At 43.2% G+C, this 23,938-nt stretch overlaps 10 protein-coding genes across 10 annotated transcripts; 5 read left to right on the top strand and 5 right to left on the bottom strand.

Moving 5' to 3' along the window:
• Nucleotides 1-511: 511 nt before the first annotated feature.
• Nucleotides 512-1,837, bottom strand: O0I10_001960 (uncharacterized protein; the record flags this gene model as incomplete). Its single annotated transcript, XM_058482049.1, has 1 exon — nt 512-1,837. One exon carries the CDS (start codon nt 1,835-1,837, stop codon nt 512-514), a length of 1,326 nt encoding a protein of 441 aa, XP_058347180.1.
• A 2,767-nt stretch (nt 1,838-4,604) lies between these two features.
• O0I10_001961 (uncharacterized protein) lies at nt 4,605-4,988 on the top strand (the record flags this gene model as incomplete). Its single annotated transcript, XM_058482050.1, has 1 exon — nt 4,605-4,988. The coding sequence occupies one exon, from the start codon at nt 4,605-4,607 to the stop codon at nt 4,986-4,988; it is 384 nt and encodes a 127-aa protein (XP_058347181.1).
• A 1,401-nt stretch (nt 4,989-6,389) lies between these two features.
• On the top strand, nt 6,390-6,969 carry O0I10_001962 (uncharacterized protein; the record flags this gene model as incomplete). The annotated part of the gene is made up of 4 exons (XM_058482051.1): nt 6,390-6,416; nt 6,484-6,626; nt 6,689-6,805; nt 6,888-6,969. 4 exons carry the CDS (start codon nt 6,390-6,392, stop codon nt 6,967-6,969), a joined length of 369 nt encoding a protein of 122 aa, XP_058347182.1.
• Nucleotides 6,970-7,183: 214 nt separating this feature from the next.
• Nucleotides 7,184-9,710, bottom strand: O0I10_001963 (uncharacterized protein; the record flags this gene model as incomplete). The annotated part of the gene is made up of 11 exons (XM_058482052.1): nt 7,184-7,191; nt 7,250-7,502; nt 7,572-7,909; nt 7,963-8,063; nt 8,150-8,294; nt 8,345-8,459; nt 8,520-8,756; nt 8,831-8,897; nt 8,978-9,159; nt 9,237-9,388; nt 9,452-9,710. 11 exons carry the CDS (start codon nt 9,708-9,710, stop codon nt 7,184-7,186), a joined length of 1,857 nt encoding a protein of 618 aa, XP_058347183.1.
• A 1,225-nt stretch (nt 9,711-10,935) lies between these two features.
• O0I10_001964 (uncharacterized protein) lies at nt 10,936-12,586 on the top strand (the record flags this gene model as incomplete). The annotated part of the gene is made up of 7 exons (XM_058482053.1): nt 10,936-11,270; nt 11,334-11,584; nt 11,643-11,864; nt 11,919-12,001; nt 12,061-12,168; nt 12,237-12,377; nt 12,437-12,586. The coding sequence occupies 7 exons, from the start codon at nt 10,936-10,938 to the stop codon at nt 12,584-12,586; spliced, it is 1,290 nt and encodes a 429-aa protein (XP_058347184.1).
• A 254-nt stretch (nt 12,587-12,840) lies between these two features.
• On the top strand, nt 12,841-15,645 carry O0I10_001965 (transketolase; the record flags this gene model as incomplete). The annotated part of the gene is made up of 10 exons (XM_058482054.1): nt 12,841-12,928; nt 13,010-13,214; nt 13,276-13,343; nt 13,410-13,566; nt 13,673-13,905; nt 14,018-14,071; nt 14,156-14,226; nt 14,350-14,667; nt 14,739-14,881; nt 14,943-15,645. The coding sequence occupies 10 exons, from the start codon at nt 12,841-12,843 to the stop codon at nt 15,643-15,645; spliced, it is 2,040 nt and encodes a 679-aa protein (XP_058347185.1).
• Nucleotides 15,646-15,942: 297 nt separating this feature from the next.
• O0I10_001966 (uncharacterized protein) lies at nt 15,943-17,363 on the bottom strand (the record flags this gene model as incomplete). The annotated part of the gene is made up of 4 exons (XM_058482055.1): nt 15,943-16,396; nt 16,453-16,668; nt 16,727-16,918; nt 16,978-17,363. The coding sequence occupies 4 exons, from the start codon at nt 17,361-17,363 to the stop codon at nt 15,943-15,945; spliced, it is 1,248 nt and encodes a 415-aa protein (XP_058347186.1).
• A 725-nt stretch (nt 17,364-18,088) lies between these two features.
• Nucleotides 18,089-19,511, bottom strand: O0I10_001967 (uncharacterized protein; the record flags this gene model as incomplete). Its single annotated transcript, XM_058482056.1, has 5 exons — nt 18,089-18,402; nt 18,535-18,598; nt 18,661-19,124; nt 19,188-19,339; nt 19,420-19,511. The coding sequence occupies 5 exons, from the start codon at nt 19,509-19,511 to the stop codon at nt 18,089-18,091; spliced, it is 1,086 nt and encodes a 361-aa protein (XP_058347187.1).
• A 597-nt stretch (nt 19,512-20,108) lies between these two features.
• On the bottom strand, nt 20,109-20,373 carry O0I10_001968 (uncharacterized protein; the record flags this gene model as incomplete). The annotated part of the gene is made up of 2 exons (XM_058482057.1): nt 20,109-20,147; nt 20,212-20,373. The coding sequence occupies 2 exons, from the start codon at nt 20,371-20,373 to the stop codon at nt 20,109-20,111; spliced, it is 201 nt and encodes a 66-aa protein (XP_058347188.1).
• A 1,451-nt stretch (nt 20,374-21,824) lies between these two features.
• O0I10_001969 (uncharacterized protein) lies at nt 21,825-23,407 on the top strand (the record flags this gene model as incomplete). Its single annotated transcript, XM_058482058.1, has 9 exons — nt 21,825-21,942; nt 22,010-22,194; nt 22,267-22,430; nt 22,482-22,610; nt 22,689-22,818; nt 22,876-23,029; nt 23,093-23,177; nt 23,242-23,269; nt 23,336-23,407. The coding sequence occupies 9 exons, from the start codon at nt 21,825-21,827 to the stop codon at nt 23,405-23,407; spliced, it is 1,065 nt and encodes a 354-aa protein (XP_058347189.1).
• Between the last annotated feature and the right edge of the window lie 531 nt (nt 23,408-23,938).

Consider the following 23,938-nt stretch of genomic DNA (forward strand, 5'->3'; position numbering starts at 1 on the left):
GTTACTCATATATCGACAAGGGAAGAAAATAGGGAGTAGGTTTTACTGATACAGTAGGATGATCGTCGTGGTTGGTCTCCATCTATGGTATCAACCACCTCCTTTAAGTTTTCAGAATGAAGCTATTTGGGTAATCCCGTAATGTATCCCGATTGCCACCCACCCACCCACCCACCCACTCACTCATCAACAATGATACCATACCTATATATATATACATACATACATACAATGGAACTACCTTTATGATAATGCTTAACCCTATCAAGCCTTCTTTCCCACATCATCACTTCTATGTAGAGCATGAGTAGAATGAATCAATCTTCAACAACATCCAATAGAAGATGCATTTATTGTTATTCTTTGGAGGAGAAGAAGAAGATGTGGATTAAACGATGAAGGGCGGGATATAAAGGGGACAATGATACAAGTTGATTGTGTATGTACAAGCCAATGAGACGTGTTGTGGAAATATGGGAATAGTACACTGGTGGTAAAGAAAAACCAATCATTACTGCTGATCCATGTCAGTAGTGACAATCTTGGGGATACATTGCTCATCACAACCGACTGACGATGCGTTACTGCTGCTGCCAACCAAGGCTTCGGTGCTCTCAGCCGTTTCCAGGCAGATTTCAAAGCGCCCCTTTTTGATCACGCAATTATTGATGGCTGAGCGTGAACGCGAAGAGTCGTTGGATGTGGATCGTCGACGACCCCATTCTTGCTGCTGCTGTTTGATACTGTTGCCATCATGATGATGATGATTGTTGTTGTTGGTTGTTGTTGATTTTGAGGAAGATGCATCAGGATTGCTCCAAAATTCAGCATCCCAAATATGTGGAGTGGGTCGTAACAAAGAACAAGAAGCTGCACTTCGCATGGATCGATGGTGAGAATAATCTCGTCCTTGCAAACTCGACCGTGTTGATGTGGAACTTGTATGCATAATCGCGTCGTTATCACAGCATGATAAACTTGCATCATCCAGGATGCGAATACCAGCAATATCTGCAAATTCTTTAGCTGTCAAGTCCTCGGAATTAACAGTGATGTTTGACGACGACTTTTGTCGTATGTGATGATGACCACGTCTGGAATGGGTGGATGATGATGATTTGGATCGTGCACGATTTCTCGTTTTTGTCGTCTTAGTAGTGGCGGCAGCGGTAGTGCTCATATTGGATAACACCGAATCATCCCCACGTTTCACAAGGATGCTTGCAGGTGGTGCTTTGTTGGATGAATGGTTGTCTCTTTGTTGCCATGGCAATCCCATATCATCGTCATCATCCATCATGGGTGAAGGAAGTGGCGATGGTGTAGGAGGCATCGTTTGAGCATTTTGCCGTACGTGTCGATCATCATTACTGCTGTCAGATGTTGCTATTACTGTAGATGTCTTGAGATCAAGCCTTGAATGGGATCGACTAGCTCGTCTGTATCGTTCATGCTCGTAAAAGATATCATTGGCAAATGGATACTTGTCATGTTGTTTTTCACTTTCAAAGAGACCATAGCTCAATATGCTGGATAGTCTTCGCTTATCGAAATGCTGTGACCAACGATGTCGCCATTTGGTTCGTTGCTGTGGTTGTGGTTGTTGAGCATCGTGTTGAGGTGGGGTAAGCGGTGGCGATGGTGGTGAATGCGAAGTGAATGGGCGTTTAAACTTTGTGATAATAGATAAGCTCGATTTGAACTTTGAAAGCCTGCTGGGTGATTCGTTGGTGGAGGAAGAAGGATGTTGTCGGTGTTGATCAGAAGCTGTCCTGAAAGTATTATGGGAGCGTATCCTTTTGAGCGATAAAGGAGGAAGCACACTGCTTGTAGTCATGCCTATTATCCCTAGGATGACCGAGAAAAGGAATAAAGAAAAGAAAGTGATGCAAAGAAAGGCGTGGTTGGTTGTTGTTGTATGTATGCGAGTGTTTGTGATGCCAGTTGGATATGCAAGAAGCAGTGAAAGTACTCTAAAAAATCGGTTGGGGAAACGTTGCAGGATAACGTGATGCTTATATACACATACTAAGCAATGCAGATGGATGCGAGGAAGCGATTTCCACACCGCATAACCCCCACAAAAGGACAAAAAGAAGGGCAAACGAAAAGATAGAGAAAGCGAAAAAAAAGATCCACACCCAATCTATCGATTTTTTCCAATGAGCTATTCCGGCTCTGTTACCGTAGTGATACACAAAAAGTGCACGTCATTCATCTTGTCATACAATACTCATATACTTTTACACTCAACGAATGGATCCGACACGACACATCTTCCTGTAATGCTTGGCTGATGTTGACTGTTGACTAACAACTCGCAGGTTTGTTTCGTATCATGGACACTTGACATTTGCCCTAACCATTTTTGCCCGCCAAAAAAAAGGAGCATCAAGTGTATGATATGCTTGGTTGAGTCATCACACCCTCGTCAGCTTACAGATGATGGTATTGGCCATACTACTACTACTGCATGCATATCTCCAAACACACCCACATACACCCACACGCGCTCTCTCTCTTTCCTTCAATCGTGTCACAATTCTTACACATGAAACCACCGATGATGTGACCTTTTGATCGATAGCTTGCATTAATATGAGCCTATCTTATCAATCACCAACAAATGACCATATTTTCCGTCGCCGTCGTCAGGCTCGTATTTGCTCACTTGCGACAACAATGTCGATCATTCGTGTCTTGGCATTGTGGTTCACGTCAGATGTTTCTCGTTCTTGGCAAGCATTATGAACAAAGGGAGCCGTAGCACTTGTAGCACAATCCTATCGCTTGTCCCCGGCTCTTGCTTGTGGTATTTGTATTTGCAACACAAAGCTATTTTTAATATCCTTCCTTGTAACACAATGGGCAACTCTCATGCAAGCCTGAAACGATCCACGGTCCATGAACCTTGTCATTCCTCTCGTTCAATCACACGTATAGGAAAGACCCATCATTGTTGTTCTTGGCATTGAAGATAGGAGGAGTCCAGAGAAATCACCAGCACCTTTTACATTTTGTAAATCAAAGCCAAGACTTCCTCTGCAAATCGGCATGCATAAACTTCTCTAATTTTGACCACCACAGCCACCTGTACTCACATCATCCGTTTAGCATGCATTGAATGTTCATGTCATTGCACGCCATTTACCCTCCTGATAAGGTTGCCATCATACTACAAACATGCTGTTGTTGAAGAAATAATAATAAACCTTGATTTGCATATTCATGTTGTTGTTTGTTTACTACTTGCGATGGTGACTGCAGCAATTGCTTATGCTTAATTGAGTAATGGGTTCATTGAGACCTTTTAAAAACCGACAATGTAATAGGCTTCGAAAGGTACAGCAATAGATCGAGAAGCCTAAGGTCTAGCATGGCATCCAACATTATCATTAAAGTGACAAATCTCGTACCATGAAGCACTCTACTTGTCTAAGCATATCACACCGATCATTTGTATTTTGAGATCTCGGGTAGAATTGTAATCATGATCGAGATTTGTTATCAGATATTTGATCGATGGGCAAACTTGTGATTGTAACCCCTGCTGATAAGGACGCACCATCTTTTATTAAAGCTGTGTATGCATGATCGGATAGTAAAAAACACGTAGTGGTTTGAGTTGAGATACCCATTATTGCTTGATGTGCCCATACTTGAGCTGATCATCGAAGATGTAATAGCGGGTGACGTTGTTGGCTGCTTTACATATTACCGGAGGTTGTGCAACTCTGCGAGATCGATTGATGTTGCTCCGATCATTTGAATGAGATTGTAATATCAGATACGTACATAAAGACATGCATTTGCTACCTGCCACGCTATGTTGATTAGCATTGGCAAAGGAAAAAAGTTGCATTGCCAAAGTGAAACATTCCATTGTTCGAGAAAGCCATCGATGCTCACCGAAAATCAGCGATTACTGGCAAAAAAATGCGCATTGATCGAGCGGTGGGTAAACTTAACATTGGTATGACACAATGCTGTAATCAGATCGGCATTCTCATTCGCTTGGTTCTTTGATAATGATGCTTTTTCTGTGGTTTTCTCGATGGCGGCCCACAAGATGCAATACGTCTAGATTTCTATAGCTACGGAAGTCCAGGGCAACTTTGAGCGGATTGTTGACCATATATGGATGGATCTCATCAGAGAAGAGAAATTTTGCATGGCTATTAAAAATTTTTGAGCCGAGAGTGTCCGCCTGTGTCCGTGCCCAATAAAGGTTTTTCCAGAATGAGTAAATGGTATACCTGTACAATGACCTTGCTATCGTAAAGGCGCTTGCCAATAGCTACTATGCAAGTAAGACATATGATAAAGGTGGCGAGCAAAGAAGCTGATCGAAACCATGAATACCTTCCATGATGAATACGTCATTATGAGCAGCCATGGTGTCAAGCGGGGTATAATGCGGCAGACAACGTGGCCTTAATGACGATGAAATTCAGCCCATCGGAGCTGGGATGGTGATACAAGGGACAAAAGATATAAAAGAGCATGACACTTTCCCCTCTTTTGCCGTTTCCATCAATCGTTTTCCCTACGCGTACTTTCTTTTATAAAGGCACCTTATACCTTTTCCCACTACATATACACGCATGATGATGTCCACTGGTTCTTTTGTCATTGCTGCCAATCCTGGCAAGAAGATTTCTCTTGAGCATGCCACCCATCAATGCCCTCGCTGCAAGAACCCAACCTCTGTACAACTTGTTCGTTCCGAAAAGCAGTTGATTTTGCTTAACAAAAAGATTACCAACAACATGCATGTGCGCTACGAATGTTCAAACTGCAAATGGAAGAAGGCCGAGCTACCTGATGATGATACCACCCTTGACGACATCCAGAAAATTCTTGAAAGAGACCCCAAACCTGAGCAATTTACTTACTACTTTTCGCCGGTATCATCCATTTCCTCCTCCGCATCATCATCATCGTCGTCATTGTCTTACTCAAAATCACCTGCCACAATCTCCTCATAATCCAACGTATTTGCTCGAGTCATTTAATGCATAATACCCCCTCCTCATCTCATTGTATATATCCTTCATCTTCCAATCATTGTTAAAATTAAAGCTATTGTACATGCAATAACACATTCCAATGAAATTTATGCTGGTTTTGATGATGTATCGTTTAACTTTGCTGCTTCATGCTAAGGTCTAGGCCAACTGTGATCCATTTTGCGTCCTCGTCATACCATCCATAAGGGGGGTGTGTCATCTTAAACAAATTGATATGAGACCTACAACCAGGATTTTGGGACGCTCGTCTCGGCGATCCATTAGGCAAAAGCCGATCGAGAGTTTTACCATACCGATCGAAAAATTCTTGGAAAAGCATCGATGCATTCCAATACCTCCCACGGTGCCAGATCAAAGAACAGCATGTCTAGATGTTCCTAAACATGGAATATGGAATCTTGTCGAATGCCAATCATACAAATTTTCATAGGTGTATGATCTAGATAAACATTACTCCGTGCATGCTAAGGATTGATTATATCATCCACTGACGATTATGTCATACATACGGGTGAAATGATGCAATGGTTGGCCACACAATAGAAGCCCGATTGCTTATAAAGAACCATCAATAGTCATTCATTGTAAGCCATCCCTGGCACCTAGATACATAATCATTGTACAAGAGCTATGTATACATCATTGCCAGTGATGGTGCAACTAGCCTTTTTTTCCATTGTCGTATCCAAGGACAACCAAATTTGTGTGAGCATTTGGGACGCTCAACCTTTTCCCGCGTAGCTGGAAAAACCCTTACCGGAAGACCAACCGACAAACGTAATCGGGTATAATTCTTTTGCATCCGTATCGGGTAATAAATAAGGGTTGTACGTTCGATTGATTATGCAAGAAACACGGGTCCAGACACAGGCTGAAAGTGACATAGTGAAGCGGTTGGCTAGCTTGCATTCCGCAGCTATGAGTAAGTGTATACCAGGGGATAGCTACTCAGTAGGACGTGTTTTTAGCGTTGAATTTGACATACAACATCATAACATAGTCATCAGATGCATGGTGGATGAAAATGGGGCATTTACTTTTAAAGCTTAGGAACCCTACCACTATGACATTTCTTCTACCACTAAAGTTGAGCTGTAAATCTATCTTAATGCAAAGATGATGTGTCCTTGACGTTAAACTCAATAATGAAGGGCCTCCCATACCTTGAGGTAGGAGCGACATTAGTTATTGACTTATTGGACGTTGCCATGGAAATACAAACGGTGGGACGCACACGATGTTGGCCGAATTTGGCAAGTGCCCTGCTTGTGCTTCCCCTTACGCCTTTGATAGTTGCAGCATTTTCAAAAACAGCAGCCCTTCAACTTTTCTTTACTCATCTATACCCTTTACTACGCCATGTGCAAACACATTCTAAACGCCCAGGCAAGTACAATAACTGTAGATAGCTTTATTTGAAGACTCTTATTTACATGCTCCCGGGATTGTGTAGGTTGCCATTCGTGCCCAATGTTGTAGACGCTGGTTCGATTGCTCTGAATGCCACGCCGAGGTTGCTGATCATCCTCTCCGCAAGACTGACGAGATGGTGTTTGCGTGCAAAAAGTGTAAAAAGGCCTTCCGAAAGGATATGACGTGAGTGGGCTCAATTGGATGCAATAGAAGGGTGATCGATCTAACCAAAGGCGCATGTATAGTGATTATGAGGAGGAAGACGAATACTGCCCACATTGCGATAATCATTACGTCCTTGATGCTATAACGCCTGAACCCAAGGTTGAAATTGAACATGAAGATTTGCGTAAAGATAGCAGGTAAACAAGAGATACATGTGGGGATGAAGAAGGATAACGTCAACTCTCGTTTTGCTGATCATGATGCATATATCAATTATAGAGTTATCAAAGACGCACGTACTAAACTCAAGCAGGATCCAAAGAGCATCTTTGATCTCGATGTCAGCGAAATGATGGGATAGAAATAGAAATACAATAAATCAACATGCTTTCATACCAAATCAAAAGAAAAAGAACGCTATGTATATAGATATGGTTGAATAATGTAATATACAAAAGGGCTGCATGGCGTTTTGCTGTAACACGCTTTTGTTTTTTCTTTTGTATTGCACATGAATGACATCGACTTTTCTTCTTCACGTTATTCTCTCTCTCAAAGTAACAAGCATAGGTGGCTTAAACAGCTATTCATAAAGAGTGTTATCCTCTGCATGATTCTTTCCTCGTTGCCATGACACTTACCGGTTTCCAAGGCCCGATTGGCAAAAAACCTCACATCGACATCAGGATCTGAGCTGAGCTTCTCCAACGTTGGCTTTGCCATACTTGACACCAGATCGAGCATAGCTTGGTTTTGTTTGAGCAATGGTATCATCGTTTCCAAGGATTTAGCAACATTGAATCGAATATTAGGAATGGGATCACTGGATAGCTCAATGACAGTTGGCAACACTGAGTCTCGTACTGTGTCAGCAGGAAGTGCTTCGGCCATTGTCTATAATAAACATTGATCAACGTTAATGCTGTTGCTATTTGAAAATCAATGCATCATCATCAAACTTACGGTCAATGCAAAAATCACAGTCATTCTGTGTAAGTAGTTATCATCGCTTGCCATGGTTTGTATTCTTGGGATAATAGCTTGTTGGGCCCAGGATGCACCAAAGACTTGAGTCAATCGCTGTAAGTTGGTAGTGGCAGCTTCTCGAATCGAAAAGACCTTGTCGCGTAACCATGCCATACACAAGTCCAAAAGCTTCTCTTCAAAGAACTTGGCACCAAATTGCTTGGCAAGCAAAGGAATGTGTTCAATAATAGCGAGTCGAATACGCCATTGCTTGTCTTCAGAAAGTTCATGGATAGCAGGTAGCAAGGCTTGGGACAAACGCTCAATGCCGATGGCTAATTTCTTTGTATTAGCTCACATCCAACAAAAAGACACACGTTTCAATCACCTTTGTTGATTTCATCCAAGCTTGAAATAACGTTCAACCGTACATCTGGGAAGTCGTCGGTAAGCTGTTGTAGGAAGGTTGGCAGCAAATACTCGGTTGTGCTACAAGAAAGGAAGCATGTAAGAGCCTAGACCTTCGTTGTGCCCTCTTCCAAAACATACAACCCCCCAACATGTATAACACTTACGGATCCTGACCAACAATAAGAGCCAAACCACTCACTTCCTTTGCAAGAGCTGCACGAGCATGCTGATTCTCATCACCAACAAGGTCCCTGACGCAAGGGAGTAGTCGATCGATCACCACTTGTTTTTCAATGAGCTGTGAAAAGCCTATCTTGATTATTAGTTGTTGCCCTTAATCATAATAAAAAATGACTTACCAGTGATGCGACCTGCAGCAGCAGTGCGAACCTCGCCTTCGGGATCAGCCAAGAAATGTAAGAATGGCTCTGTGAAGTGTTGCTCAACGATAGCGGCACCAAATGCTTGTGCGATCTGTCACGTGATTTGAGTGAGGTACTCACAAGCTTGTGTGAGTAAAGCGCGATATCTTACCTCGACGTATTCGGAAGCAACCATATATCTTACACGCCATGATCTATCTTCAGCCAATGCCGAGAAGATGGGGAGCAGCAAGTTGCGATTTTGGTCTTCGTTAAAAAGCTTGCCGAAAGGTACGAGCTCTTCAGCTGCCAACAAGCGAACCGAATCTTGAGAATCTTGAGCTAGTTGTTTCAACAACTCGAGACCACCTCCAAGTAATTCATCTGTAGGCAGTTGAGCCACAAAAGCCTATTGTCCACGCGCCAACTCGCATTAGTTGCGGGTAATATGGCAGCACGTCGCCGTAGCAAAAAGACACTCACGCCCAAAGCCTTAGCTGCCGATCGCCGCACCATCGGGCTCTCATCTCCAACAAGCTGGGCAAACATGCTATGATCAAAATCACCCATTATTAGTTGTTGCCTACACTCACTTCCAAATCCCTATTCATCACGCAAATGATCACTTACTTTCTCAATTCGGATTGGGTGTTGGCAGGGACCTTCTTGTAGGTGCTGGCATAGAGGCCTGTTGCAGATGTTCGACTAGTAAACCATTCACCCAAGCTCAATCTCTTTACTAATGGAAGGAAATACTGTTCAACGTGATTGGCTGGAAGAATATCCACCAACTTGCAAAGCGATGAAACAGCCTATCCATGTCATTGATAAAGCCATGTCAGCTTGTACCTGGCAGCAGCATCATCATCTCCTTGTACATTGTAGATACCTTTTCCCGGACAGAGCTTTCCTCCACTGCTGCAATGTTCTCCAGGGGCTCGAGAAGATAATAGGTGTATTCGCGGTCGCCCAAATGTGCAGTAAGGTTAGCAAGCTCCTCAGCAAGCACAACCAGGACCTCATCCTCGTCATCAATACACTCTGCAGTCAAATGACGGTTAGTAACCTTGCGTCAATTCAGCCGAGCTGGTGTGGGAATCAAACCTTGGAGGAAGGGCAATAGCTCATTACGAGTTCTTTCGGGACCAAGGGCTTGAGCAATAACCGTCAAGTTTCTCATCGCGTTCAATCGATATTGCACATCTTCGTGTTTGAGCTCGTCAATCAACAAAGCCACGGCAAACATGTCATCTTGCTGCTCCTGTTGTTGTTGCTCGCTGGATTCACCGGTGGTGGCAGGATTAACGGGATCCTCGTCCATGTATTCTGTTGTAGGTTGTGGCGTATTGGTATCGATCTCCATTGCTGATACAAGCTTTTAGGGTATTCCTTGGTCTATTTTAAAGAGATACGGGTTGTTTGAAGGGAAGAAAAGAGAGAGAATATGTGTGTGAGAGGTAAGTAAGAGGAAAGGTGTAAAGAGAAAGGGACAGCTCGATCACACACATTTCTTCGTGACGGCGCTACTAACACGTTACAGTTTAGGCATTGGTTTACACGACTTTCATCATGTTCATTCTTGCATGATACTCGTCTTCAAGAAAATTATGGTACCCCACCATCATGTATCCAATCCCGCCATATCATAGATAGTTGTAAATTCACATCCCATTGTAGATTAGGAACATTTGTTGAATATATCAGTCATCATCTTTATTATCGTCAAACTTGAGCTATTATCATTGTCTGCTAGTCATAAATCAATATCGATGTCGTATCATGGCAACCGTTGTCCGTTGCTTTGTATTCTTACCTACGTGGCAACTCGCGTTGGTGGGCAACCACACGTAATAGCACCGCCGGTGTTTTCCAGCATCAGCTGATATTCAATGCTTGTTGATTGCATGTCAAAGCATACGTAGGGGTATTTCAATCACTTGCAAAAACGTATACCACCGCTGCATCCTTAAAACCCATATTGTCATCTACCCATGAAAATGGCGTCGTAAGTCGAAGTACCAATGAAAAGGTAATGCTGCTGTGTGGAAGATGGAAGTAAGTGAGATGATGGAATCATCCAAGTCGAACCTAAATGAAAATGAAAGCACTCTACTACGTAGGTATCCCCTCCAGAGTTTGTAGCATATAAAACAAAAGGGAAGAGCATTGCTATTGCTTGTTGTTTGGAATGAAGCACATGGTTTATTGATACGAACTACTATACTCTCTCTCTCTCTCTCTAAATAAAGATGCCACCTGAAGAGATGGTGTCCTTGCATAAATCGAAACGTGCTAGTAGAGCATGCATGATTTGTCAGTAGTAGTAGAAGAGCGATCGGGAATGTCGTATGCACGTGATCACGCGGGGGGATGGCTAATTAATATGAAAGGAGGTTGTTGTTCTTTTTCGCAGATCTCCCTTCCACCCGTACATGAAACTTGACTTGATCCTCTTGACTTTGGGATTTGTGGCTCGTCGTCTTTGCATTTACATTGTTCTTGCGCTTCCATCTCTTGTTACCTTTTCCTAATACAACAACTACCTCGATAACGCCTCTCATTTCTGGCACCAACACTCATCCAGCATTATGAGCGCCGTATTTCAATTCGACGATGAAGATCTAGCAGCTCTTCAACGGCGCAGCATTGATGGTCACTTTGAAGTTGGCAATACTGATGCGCATGGCGACGATCGCACGAGTAGCAATAATAATGGCACTTTGGCTGTTGGCGGTGGATTCGAGAGCGGCTATGCATCTGAAGCCGATACTGCTGAACCGACACCTATCCCAGCAGATGAGCAGCTGTATGAAGTATCACTTGATCAGGATTATATATCATCATCCGTCAAAGAAACGCAACGACCTCGAAAGCGTGTATACAAGGAGGATTTTGAGATACTCAAGTTGCTTGGTCGGGGAGCGTAAGTCAACAACAATCAACCAAACGAATATGGCACGTGGACTCAAACAATGGATATCAATAGATATGGCAAAGTGACATTGTGTCGGCACGTGGATTCTCGAAAGCTTTACGCAATGAAAGTGCTCAAAAAGGCGTCGTTGTTTGTTCACGGCAAGAAGAATGTGGAATACATGAAGACCGAGCGACAAATCCTTGAAGAAGTGCGGCATCCTTTCATTGTTCAGCTTATGTATGCATTTCAAACCGACGAGCGATTGTTTCTTATTTTGGAATATGCTGTGGGTGGTGAATTATTTACACACATGGCTGCAGGTACATCAACAAACGGACTAGGATCATGCATGGTTACTAACTTTTTTGTTGACATTAGAACAAATGTTTTCTGAAAGAGTGGCTCGATTTTACATTGCAGAATTGGTTCTGGCACTGGATCATCTACATACGCTGGGCATTGTTTATCGTGACCTTAAACCTGAGAATTGCTTGTTGGATGCCGAAGGTCATGTGCTTTTGACCGACTTTGGCTTATCAAAGGTGTCTGTCGATGGAAAAGCAAATACATTTTGTGGCACAGCTGAATACATGGCACCAGGTAAATGATTACAACGATGGATGGCAAGATCAAATATTGATACGTTGTATATAGAGGTGTTGATGGAATTGCATTATGACAAGAGTGTGGATTGGTGGACTTTGGGTATCCTCATGTTTGAAATGTTGACGGGGGATGTAAGTATCGAGTGGATGGATTTAATCTTTACACGTCTTATTTACATCTTATCCATCAGACACCTTTTCGTGCCGGCAATCAAAAGAAGACCATGGATGCCATTCAAAACAAGAAACTACAAGTGCCTTATTACGTTACATCGGATGCCAAAGATCTTCTTAATCGAGTATGTGCTTTAAAAGGGGTTGTATTTACGTCATGACTAACCTTTAATCCGATCATCTTGCATGATAGCTCCTACGCAAGAATCCAAATACCCGTCTCGGTTATGGTGATGATGGCACAGAACAAGTTCAAGCACACAAATGGTTCAGACGTATCAAGTGGAAAGACATGCTGGAGCGTAAAGTGCAGCCACCCATTGTACCTATTATTGTGAGTTGATCTTCTTCCCGTTCGGTTACCTTGGTCATCGCTGACACATCGCTTATTAGACCAACCCAGAACTTGCCGAGAATTTCGATGACAAATTCACCAATGAAACGGTTAAAGAGACGCCCATTGAAACGGCTTTTGACGCCAACATGCAGGATCACTTTCGCAACTTCAGCTTTATCGCCCATTCACACATCCTGGATAAATAAAGTTCGACGGCTGCAAAAGACGGGAAAATACCCGATAGATGGCAACAACTTTTTTTGGGGGGTACATCATGGAAGGTTATTGGCTGCATCTTGCACACCTTGTCCAGTCGTGTATTTTCGACTAAGCAATTGGGAGGCCGCAACAATTTATTCCCCCCAACCAGACACTGATCGAAAACATCATGTATAAAAGCGGGTATTGCGGGTCACAAGTTAGTATTTTGTCCTTTCTTCTTTCCATCAACATTCTCAAAATGGTCCAAACTATTGATCAACGCGCTATCAACACTGTTCGTGTCCTCGCTGCTGATGTCGTTCGTGGCGCCAACTCTGGTCATCCAGGTACCGTATTGTTGTTGTTTCTCGTAACTGGGGTGTAAAAAAAACACGTATGACTCACATCATATACGCCTTCCTATATAGGTGCTCCTATGGGTTGTGCTCCTATGGCACACGTCTTGTTCAACAAGTTCATCACCGTCAACCCTAAGAACCCCAAGTTCGTCAACCGTGATCGCTTCGTTCTCTCCAATGGCCACGGCTGTGCCCTTCTTTACATCTACCTTCACCTTTTGGGCTTTGATGTCTCCATGGATGATCTCAAGCAGTTCCGTCAAGTTGGCAGCAAGTAAGGATCTAGTAATTTTCAAATGGGCTTATCATGTTGCTAACGTAACCTTATCAAAAAGGACCCCTGGTCATCCTGAAGCCCATGATACCCCCGGTGTTGAAGTGACCACTGGTCCTCTTGGTCAAGGTAATGTATAGTGTTGAAGGATACGATAAGAAGATCAAGATTTCTGATACATTCATTATATACCAGGTATCTCCAACGCTGTTGGTTTGGCTGCTGCCGAAGCCCAGTTGGCTGCCACTTACAACCGCCCTGGTTTCGAGCTTTTCAACAACTACACTTACACCATTGTTGGTGATGGTTGTCTTCAAGAAGGTGTTGCTGCTGAGGCCGTTTCCCTTGCAGGGTAAGTTTCTAATTGGGTGTGTGTGTGCGTGTATATCGATACGCGTATGTGGCCCCATCGCACTGTGTTTCAAAAGATAACTCAGAGAGATATGCCGTCATCATAGTCACTGGAAGCTCGGCAAGTTGATTGCTCTCTACGATGACAACAAGATCACCATTGATGGTGACACTGCTGTATCTTTCACTGAGGATGTTGTTGAACGTTTCAAGTCCTATGGCTGGCACACTCTTACTGTTGCCGATGGTGACAATGATGTTGATGCTCTTGAAAAGGCCATTGAGGAGGCTAAGGCTGTTACCGATAAGCCCACCATCATCAAGGTCAAGACCACCATTGGTAAGTGGGGAAGCTTCTATGGCGTTCTTTGCTCTGTCAAGCAGATGGCAAATGTGTTACCATGGCATCATCATGTTGCGGAGATCTCACGATGCGATTTTTGGATTTGTAGGTTATGGTTCCTTGTTGCAAGGTGAAGAGAAGGTTCACGGTGCCCCTCTCTCAGGTATGAATTCACATGTCATGTCTTTGTTTTCTATCTGGCGATCTGTGAAATATACAATTGACTGATTTTCCATGATTGTTATAGCCGATGACATCAAGCAAGTCAAGGAAAAGTTTGGCTTCAACCCCGACGAGCAATATGTTGTACCTAAAGAGGTATGGTATTATCGATCGATATCCATTTTCCCCCCAGGGACACGCACGTCCACATCAATGCATGAGAAAAAAGGGCACAGGGCACTTGTCACTGACGTACCTCCCCCAAACTTTAATTGATAGGTCTACGAACTTTATGGTGCTCGTGCTGCCCATGGTGCTGCTGCTGAAGCCGAATGGAATGCTCTTTTTGCCAAGTACACTGAAGCTCATCCCCAAGAGGCTGCTGAACTTTCTCGTCGTCTTGCTGGCAAATTGCCCGAGAACTGGCAAGCTGCTCTCCCACGCTTCACTCCCGCTGATCCTGCTGTTGCCACTCGTAAGCTCTCTGAAGGTGTTTTGACCGCCTTGGCTGATGTTGTCCCCGAATTGTTGGGTGGCTCTGCCGATTTGACTGGATCCAATCTTACTCGCTGGAAGAAGGCTGTTGATTTCCAACATGTGAGTTGCACATACATGTATACATTATTCGGGTCCTTTGAATTAAGATTAACTGATCCTCAACCTTATAGCCTTCCACTGGCCTTGGTGATTACTCTGGTCGCTACTTCCGTTATGGTGTTCGTGAACATGCCATGTTTGCTATCATGAATGGTTTGGCTTCCTATGGCGTTGGTATCATTCCTTATGCTGGTACCTTCTTGAACTTCTTGACGTGAGTATGGGATACATGATACAGGTTAATAGAGATATAACTAACATGTGATGATCAATAGTTACGGCTGGGGCGCTGCTAGATTGTCAGCTCTCTCTCATATCAGAGTACTTTATGTCATGACCCATGACTCCATTGGTCTTGGTGAAGATGGTCCTACTCATCAACCTATTGAGACTTTGACCTTGACTCGTGCCACTCCTAACATGTTGACCTTCCGCCCTGCTGATGGTAACGAAGTCTCTGGTACTTACCTTGTTGCTCTTGAGAACGCACATCGTCCCTCTATCATTGCTTTGTCCCGTCAAGGTTTGCCCCAACTCGAAGGCTCTTCCATTGAAGCTGTCACCAAGGGTGCTTATGTCCTTCAAGATGCTGAGAATGCCAAGGTTGTCCTTGTTGCTACTGGCTCTGAAGTTTCTCTTGCTGTGGAGGCTGCTAAGCTTTTGGCTGCTGAAAACATTCCCGCTCGTGTTGTTTCTATGCCATGCTCTGAACTCTTTGATGAGCAACCTGCTGAGTACCGCAAGTCGGTGTTGCCTGCCAACTTGCCAGCCGTCTCTATCGAGAGCTTAGGCGTGTATGGATGGAACAAGTACGCACACGCTCAAGTTGGTATGACCAGCTTCGGTGCATCTGGTCCTGCTGGTCAACTTTACAAGAAGTTCGGTATCACCGCTGAGAACACTGCTGCCAAGGCTAAGGCCGTTATTGCTCATTACCAACAAGTTGGCTACGTCCCTGAGCTTGGTGTTGAATTCTAAACGCGCTTTCCTGTCATCCATTACCATCCCCAAGAAAATGTGAACAAGCATTTGTAGAAAAAGATCCCTTTGATTCCATTTGATCACCCGCTCTATTATAGAACGAAGAATACATCAATCCAGGAAAAAGTTATAAGCACATGGAATCCTGTATTATAATAAAATGATGTAAAAAAGCAAAACGGATGTAAAGTGTTTAATAAGATTACATGTGGATGGGATGATTTCTATGGCAAAAGAGCGTAGTGGTGGATTGTGTATGTTGAATAAATATGACAGGAAGGGTTGATATATAGATCATTTGCTTGCTGGATCATCGTCACCATCTTCTTCTCGAATAGTCATTAACTTTGGTGGTGGGTTGTGTAAAGATTCCATCGACAAGAGAACGGGATTATCGGTAGGGAGTGATGCTGTAGCTCGTTTGACCCACTCGTTTTCCATCCGAAAGATAACCCAAACCCATCTTCGAAAGACTTCCAATAGCTCCATTGTAAAGATGCTGCCTTCAAGTCTCTTGACGTAAAGATGAGAGCTGAGTTTCAGACTCCAAGTGGTTCGAAGCACAAAATCAAGCGTCATTGCAGCATAGTACCAAATCGGATCATTGAAATGCAAGTGGCGACGAAATCGTAGGATAGGTGTTTGTTGATGTGTACGTGGTGATGTCGTAGTAATATTGATCAAGGACCAATCCATGGATATATCCCACCAAAAGGAGTACATTGAGTTGATAAAGACAAAGAACATCCTAATTTTCCCAAATCAGTATCCCTCAACCTACTCACATCCTTGAAAGATTGTTACCATATACGAAAAAGATTGGTATCATTGATCCACCACGTGCTTGGTACTGATCCAGTAGCTGCAATCCAATGATCTGCACGCTTTTGAGTAGCCGAGATGATGATGACAGGGAATGCGGATGCATATTTCAAAGCGTTGAAAAGATGACGTTTGGTCTGCCCTCCTGATTCCAAGTATTCTGAAATGCATTGTCGTAGTCGTATCAAGTAGGGCAAGCTTAAAAAGGTTGTCAGGGCATAATTGTATATCGAATCCATGTTGTACTATACTCTACCTAATGAGCAAAGGTACCAAGATATCTCGGTGACAAGCATCCGGATTATCAGATGGATTTCCCAAAGCCGAACAGCCCGTAGTGAAAAGATCGCCAAAGACATTAGAGAAGCTTGTGAGAATATCGGCCAAGATGATATCGGCAAAGTAGACCGTAGATAGAATGTTGAGAGAGAACAATCGTCGTAAAACACTAATGATATATAAAACTTAGCACTTGTAACATGATCCATATCCCCAAAAGACACTTACCGTACAAAACGTTCACGCTCTTTTCGATAGAGCCCTTTACCAGGCCAAAGGACAAGTGCAAGAGCCAATACATAGCATATTAACGGTGTCCAAGTCGAAGCTTGCCCCTTCATAAGCGAATACCACCACATATTGAGAGTGACGAGTAAGGTGATGATAGTAGCGAGTGAAAACACTGCTTTATGCATGGGTGAATGCTTGTCGATGGCATGGATTTGAAGAAGCTGTGCTGGATCGATATGATGTCTTGAAAGTAGGTAGAGATTCAGGCCCCAACCCCACAGGCCAATGCAAAAGACGACGATCGGGCGATAGGTGGCTGCGGGTAGGATGGAATGCAAGAGCGAATGGTGAGGAGTCATCGACGACGTGCCATTGGCGTCCATGGGGTAAAAGGACAGCAGCAGAAAACGAGTGTGTGTATAGTCAAAGAAGACAAAAGGAGTTGTTCACAAGCTACGCTTTAGTGGAAGTTGCCAATTTAGGAACACCAGATCGCTTCTATTGCTATGTACGCATCCACAGCAGTGGTGGAAATCTATAGCACCCCCTTCCCACCCAACCATACACCTGTTAGGTCATGTCTTACATCTCTTGTCTTTATATAATAAAGCGTATACGTTGATCAAAGTGTTGATTTCTATAATACAAAAAAAAGATGGGTGGACATCCCAAGCAGAGAAAAAGAAGCATACTAACGGTAGTGCTATGCTATTCCAGAACTGGCTAATCACCATGGAATGTTTAGATGGCACTCGAAACCAAAATAACCAGGTGGAGGGGCCTTGGTCCATAGAACATGTGCTCTCTGTGTACTACCATAAGCCCATCTACCCAGCTCACTGGATTTATATGTATGCTCACATGCACCTTGTTGTTGTGCTTATAAACAACACATCAAAGCAACAGGCAACAACAATGTCACAAGGTACATACATAATGATCCAAGGAGCTCTTATTTTCTAATACGTATCCCCCAACCCCTTCTCTATCATCATCTATCATACACGTCAAAAGAAGATGAAGAATGTGTTTCTGGACTTGTCATTTCTTTAAAAGAGCCTTATGCAACAAGATAAACAACAACAACAACAAATCCCATGCGTGCCATTTATTCAAATGCATTTTCGATCCCATTGTTGACATGACGTCTCGTGGAGAATAGTGGGGGTAGTCTTAGTGTCTCCTGTTCACCAGTAGCAATGGCTGTTGCAATAGAGGGTAATGTTGTTGTAAGGCATTCTTTGATATCCCTGACGCCTGAAGAGGGGGAGGAAAGGATTTGGGTATCATTTGGATACTTAGCCGTACCACACGGATATCTATGGTTGAAAAGGCAAGTCCCTGTCGAACCGCTGATGTGACCTTGTTTCGTTCTAGATAGCTGTGATGCATATCGCTCGCATTCATGCATCAACCTGTCTGCTACAAAGACCTTGTTAGAAGCCATTTCTTGTCGATCCCCATCACTCACTTCTCCCTTCATCCTTTTTTACGATATTTGCCATATACATGTAAAATAAAATGGTAGTTGCAGAAACAAAGGGACATGCCTACCTTGATTGGATGATGATGCGGCATCAGGCATAGAATTGACAAACGCCAATATGTTGTGCAAAGCCTAACTCTATCCCTGTTAAACAATACAGATCGTGTATATAGATGTAAAGCTGTATCATTTACCTGATTTTGATGTGTTTGTATGCGTTGCATCTCAAGGAGGTTACTGCAGACATGTGCGTTCCTACTTTCCATGTCTCGCAAGTTGTCCTCAATTAGCTGCAGGCGTGTTTGGAGGGCGTTTGATGCAACAGCAGCTGCGTAGTTTTGCCTTGTATCATCAACGTTTATTCCTTCATGATCGATTGTCCCGGTTGAAGATATGACAGGGTTGGATTCCGATGATGATGATGAGGATACCAAACCGATGGGCACCGTATAAGGGGGTACAAACTTCATATTGAATTGACCACTACTACCACCAACACCTCCTCCTCCGCTGCGTTTTCTCTTCACATATTGCAAGAGATGCTCTGCACCTTTCCGAAAGTAACTATGCCGAAAGTGCCAACCATCGCTTTGATGACTACTATTATCAGCAACGCCACCACTGGTATACGTATTGCACACCTTTCGGAATCCATACACTGAAAGGCAATAAGAATGAGTGCTACTTTGTCGGGTAACAACCATGCAACCCATCCACCTACGATTCAATTGCCGCACAAAGCTCTGCCAGTTGCCATGTTTAAAGTAACACGGTAGAACCGATTTTGAAAACTCGCCAGCATCTGCTATCCATATCCCAGTGCCGTCATTCGTCCAGCATATGAGCATGTCAATGCTTGTCTTGTTGACCAGCCTATGATTATTCTCGCGAGCAGCATTAATGATGATGATGCTATGATATAGAGTGACAAGATGAAGAGAGAGAGAGATTACATCCATAACTTCTTGACAAAGTTGGGTAGAGGTTTGCCAGCACCATTATCATCCTCATGATCCATTAGGCTTGGAGAATCGTGGTGCAGCATGATGAGATGGATATCAATAAGAACAAGAATCCAAGAACAGAAAAGGAAAAGAAAAAGAAGACGAGAAAAAGAAGGGGCTGAGCTGGATACATATCCTTTGTGTGCAACTGATCTCTGCAAGAATACGAGACGCAGCATGTGTATTCTTTGTTTCACTTTACCCACAGCCCTTTTAGCATTAACAACATCATGAGGATCCACGTGTGGTCAAACTACTCGATAGCTTTTATTACATCAATAGATATCATCTATCCTATAAACAAAACCAGGGCTAGCACATTCGTATCCATGGACACGGGGATAAGCTCAATTTGTTGAAGATCACCGAGACGGGTTTATTGTCATTATGGAATATTGTTTTCCCCCTCCTTCCTTTCTATCACCATCCATTTTCATCCCGTACTCCATTGTGTGTTCATACTTTCAATAATTGATCCCATGTTCAATACAAATCTCCATTGCCGTATCGTCAACTTCATTTTCGAAAGCGATTGGATGTGCGTAAAAGTGTATATGCATTCTACGATCGAGGTCGATATGGTTTATTGATGGGTGTACACAAGAAAGATAGCGCGCTGTTTATCAACCATTGCGAATCTACTGCTCGTACTTGTGCTTGATGTCCTTCCATTGTTTCTATCGATATAGACACTGTGAGCGATGCATGATGCGACAACCGATCTCACGCATGTATACTTACACCCTTGTTCATGTCATCCCAGACCTTGTCGCTGATGGTATCGAAGCCCATTTCGAATGCAATGGCGGAGGCGAAGATGGTGGTCACATAAACCGAGTTACGCTTGAAGAAAGTGTTGTACACAGTGCGTGCAAGACCAGAAGAAGCACCAGCGGCAGGCATTTTGGTTTTGAAGAGGGGGGAGTAAAGAGAGAATGAAAGAGGTCGGAACACTGTCCGCCTGGCAACCAAAACACAAAAATATCGGGTGACATCATCTCAGATACTACCACCACCAGCAGCTGGCAACCTATGCGGAGGATATCCAATATGTATTACCTACCTACCACCTGCAATCTAGATGACTTTTTTCTTATATCAGACACAAGGAGATACCACCTATGTTGTCGTTGTCAAGCACATTTACCTTAATATTAGCATCATAGCATTTTGTCTTCTCACCCGCTACTGTTGTTGATGCATAAATAAAGTATCATTCGTGTTACTTCTTGGATGATGCCCATGATGGCTCTCTCATAAGATCAAATTTCTCCTTGACCATACCATAAGGTCATCCAATGTGTATACGATTTGGAGGTTCTGTTTAAGACCAAAATGGGGTTGCGTATAAGGAGCAATGTGTCTCAGCCATAGACGTGTGCCATGAAGCAGTGCATGTGCAAACAAGGAGATACATCAGCAGCCAAAGAATCCCACATACCACGTCCAATGTACATGATCACATGATACTGTACATGAGTTAATAAATTACAAATGGTTTGCATGGAAATCTTTTAGAGTGTTAGTAAGGGGCAGGAAGGCTTTTTGCATGTCTCCAGATTCTTGGGAGCAAAATGTTATTAGGCGCATTGGTAATCATGCATAGTAGTAGTATGATAATAATAACAGTGAAGGAGATGACATGATAATGACGATCCTTTCATTGCTGGGGATGATAAAATTTAGTGCGCTATGTAAGCGTCATTATTAGTATGATAGAAACAACAGAGAAAACGGAGGAGCAAAAGATGTGTCTTTACGTATCATTACCCTTGATGCCCCTTAGTATCATGCGTTAGTATTATATATCGCAGGGAAATGACACAAGCTGCCGTAAATGGTAACAACGCAACAAGAGGATCCTAGGGATGGGCACATTAAGCGTGATGGTATATACATGCTTGTTGGGGTTCGCAAGATAAAAAAAAAATACGCCAAGGGCTTTCCATATCGTGGGGTAGACTGACAGTGCACGCACATAATCACGCATTTCCAACCACGCACATAATACCTTTCTTCTCCTTCATCCGTGGTGCTTCCCTTTCTTGTTTACTTGCGGCGAAGGAGACCCTCTCTTTCTCTCTCTCTCTTTCTCTCTTGTGTCCTTTTTTTCCCTTCTCTGTTATCATTTTTCCTTTTGCTTCTTTTTTTGGGGCATTGTTTCTTTTAACTTTCACATCTCTTTTGTTATAATAATACAAGGCAGTCGATGCATCTCTAGTCGACCATGAACATTGTTCGATCCAAGCTGTTACAGTTCTATCTTCCGCAAGTGTTTCGTTTGCAAAGGTGTGCAGGAATGGAACGAGTATCATACATTTTTATTCATGCAAACTTTATATTCTATTGACAGCATGGGTCTGTGTCACACCGAAGAACAGGCCAACAGCATCCAGCGCAACACCGAGATCGATCGACAGCTTGAGCGTGATCGTGGTCGACGAGAAAAAGAATACAAAATCCTCCTTCTTGGTGAGATTATCCCATCCCTCTTTCCCATGGGCTCCTTCAACTCACCTCTAAATCGCCATTGTGATAGGGAGCGGTGAGTCTGGCAAATCCACTATTCTCAAGCAAATGAAGATCATCAATCAAAATGGATACACCCAGCAAGAGCTCTTTTCATGGCGTGTCATCGTTTATCGCAATATCGTCGAATCCGCACAAGCCCTCGTTCAAGCCATTGCCGACTTTGGAATGACATTGGAGAATGCTGACAATGAGGTAAGGTCATGGCATTGTGGTTCTATTGTTGAATGACGACGAGGGATTGACGCGCGATGCGACCCATCCAAGGAACATGCACGGCGTATTCTCGGCTATCAAGTGCCTGGCGACCCCAAGTTTGAGCTTGACGATGAAATTGTGGATGCGATAGACAACTTTTGGAAGGACAAAACGGTGGCCGAATGCGTGGAAGAAAGAAGGCATGAATTTTATTTGATGGATTCGGCACCATAGTAAGTCAAATGACATTTTTTGGTTGCAATTGCCCTGACGTTACATGATAGCTTCTTTAGAGAGATTAGACGTATTGGCGATCCCAACTACATCCCACTTGAGCAGGATGTCTTGCGGGCAAGACTCAAGTCAACAGGCATCACTGAGATCCGCTTCCAATTAGGAGGTCTCTTTATACAGTATGCAGGGAGAGGAAAAGTGGAAAATACAATAGCCCACCAGAGGGATGACTGATCACAAGTTACAATAATACATAGCATGTTCGATGTCGGTGGTCAACGGTCCGAAAGAAGAAAATGGATCCATTGCTTCGATTCGGTAGCATCAATCATATTTTGCGTCGCTTTGAGCGAGTATGATCAAGTGCTTTTGGAAGAATCACGACAAGTAAGTCTGGAAACACCATTGGCACTCAAGAGTTGCATGCTAATCTATTGCTAACAGAACCGGATGCTTGAGAGCTTGTCACTTTTCGAATCAATCGTCAACAGCCGCTGGTTCATCCACACATCCATTATGCTATTCTTAAACAAAGTTGATCTCTTCCAGGCCAAGCTCACCCGTGTACCTCTCAATAAATACTTTCCGGACTATGGAGGTAAGAAACGAATATCTTTTTCATCATTGGTTATAGCAAAGTAACTCAATTTATGATTGGAAGGAGGCAAGGATGCCAACAAGGCGGCAAAGTACATACTGTGGCGGTTTCTTCAAACCAATCGGGCAAAGCTTAACATATACCCACAGTAAGTTGATCAATTTCAAGGCAACATCAACCATCTTGTTCTCACATACGCTGTATCCTGATAGCTTGACTCAAGCGACTAATACCTCCAATGTATGTATGATACCAAGTAGTAGGCGTAAGTTTCATTATTGATCATCTCCCTTTCTCATTGTATAGATCCGGTTCGTGTTTGCAGCTGTCAAGGAGACGCTACTGCAAAATGCGTTGCGGGATTCCGGTATGCTTTGAGCGTGGCATTCATTCTATTCCCATCAGTATTTTCTTTCTTCACACCAAGGTGATACCTCCTTTTGTACATTTTAATCCGCCTCTTTCCTCGTTATCATCGCTCCTTGTGCATATGGAAAAAAGAGAAACAAAGTACATCCACCCTTTTTCTCTGCCTCTACTTGTCTCTCTTTGTCTGTGTACTATCTTCCCTACAATATTCCTTCTCCTTGACATCCTCTCCCACTCCCCATTTTACACTCCTCCTCCTTCCCTCCTGTTGCTCATAAAACAAGCTTGTACGCATGCGCGCACATGCCTAATAATATTATCATTACACACACACGCACTCATTTGACTTTGAAAGTAAATGAAAGTTGGAGAACATGACCCTTTTTAAAGACCCTATTTTCATGCACCCTATTAGAATACATGGGTGGGCTGGTAGAAACTAGATTTTTTATGCACAATGTGTGAAGACCATCCATGACATACATTTGCGAACATCCTTATGTGTGAATAAAAGAAAGCAAAAAAGATCTATTTTGTAGA

This window comes from Lichtheimia ornata (genome assembly GCF_029851405.1).
Source record: "Lichtheimia ornata isolate CBS 291.66 chromosome Unknown scaffold00005, whole genome shotgun sequence".
NCBI classification, from domain to species: domain Eukaryota; kingdom Fungi; phylum Mucoromycota; class Mucoromycetes; order Mucorales; family Lichtheimiaceae; genus Lichtheimia; species Lichtheimia ornata.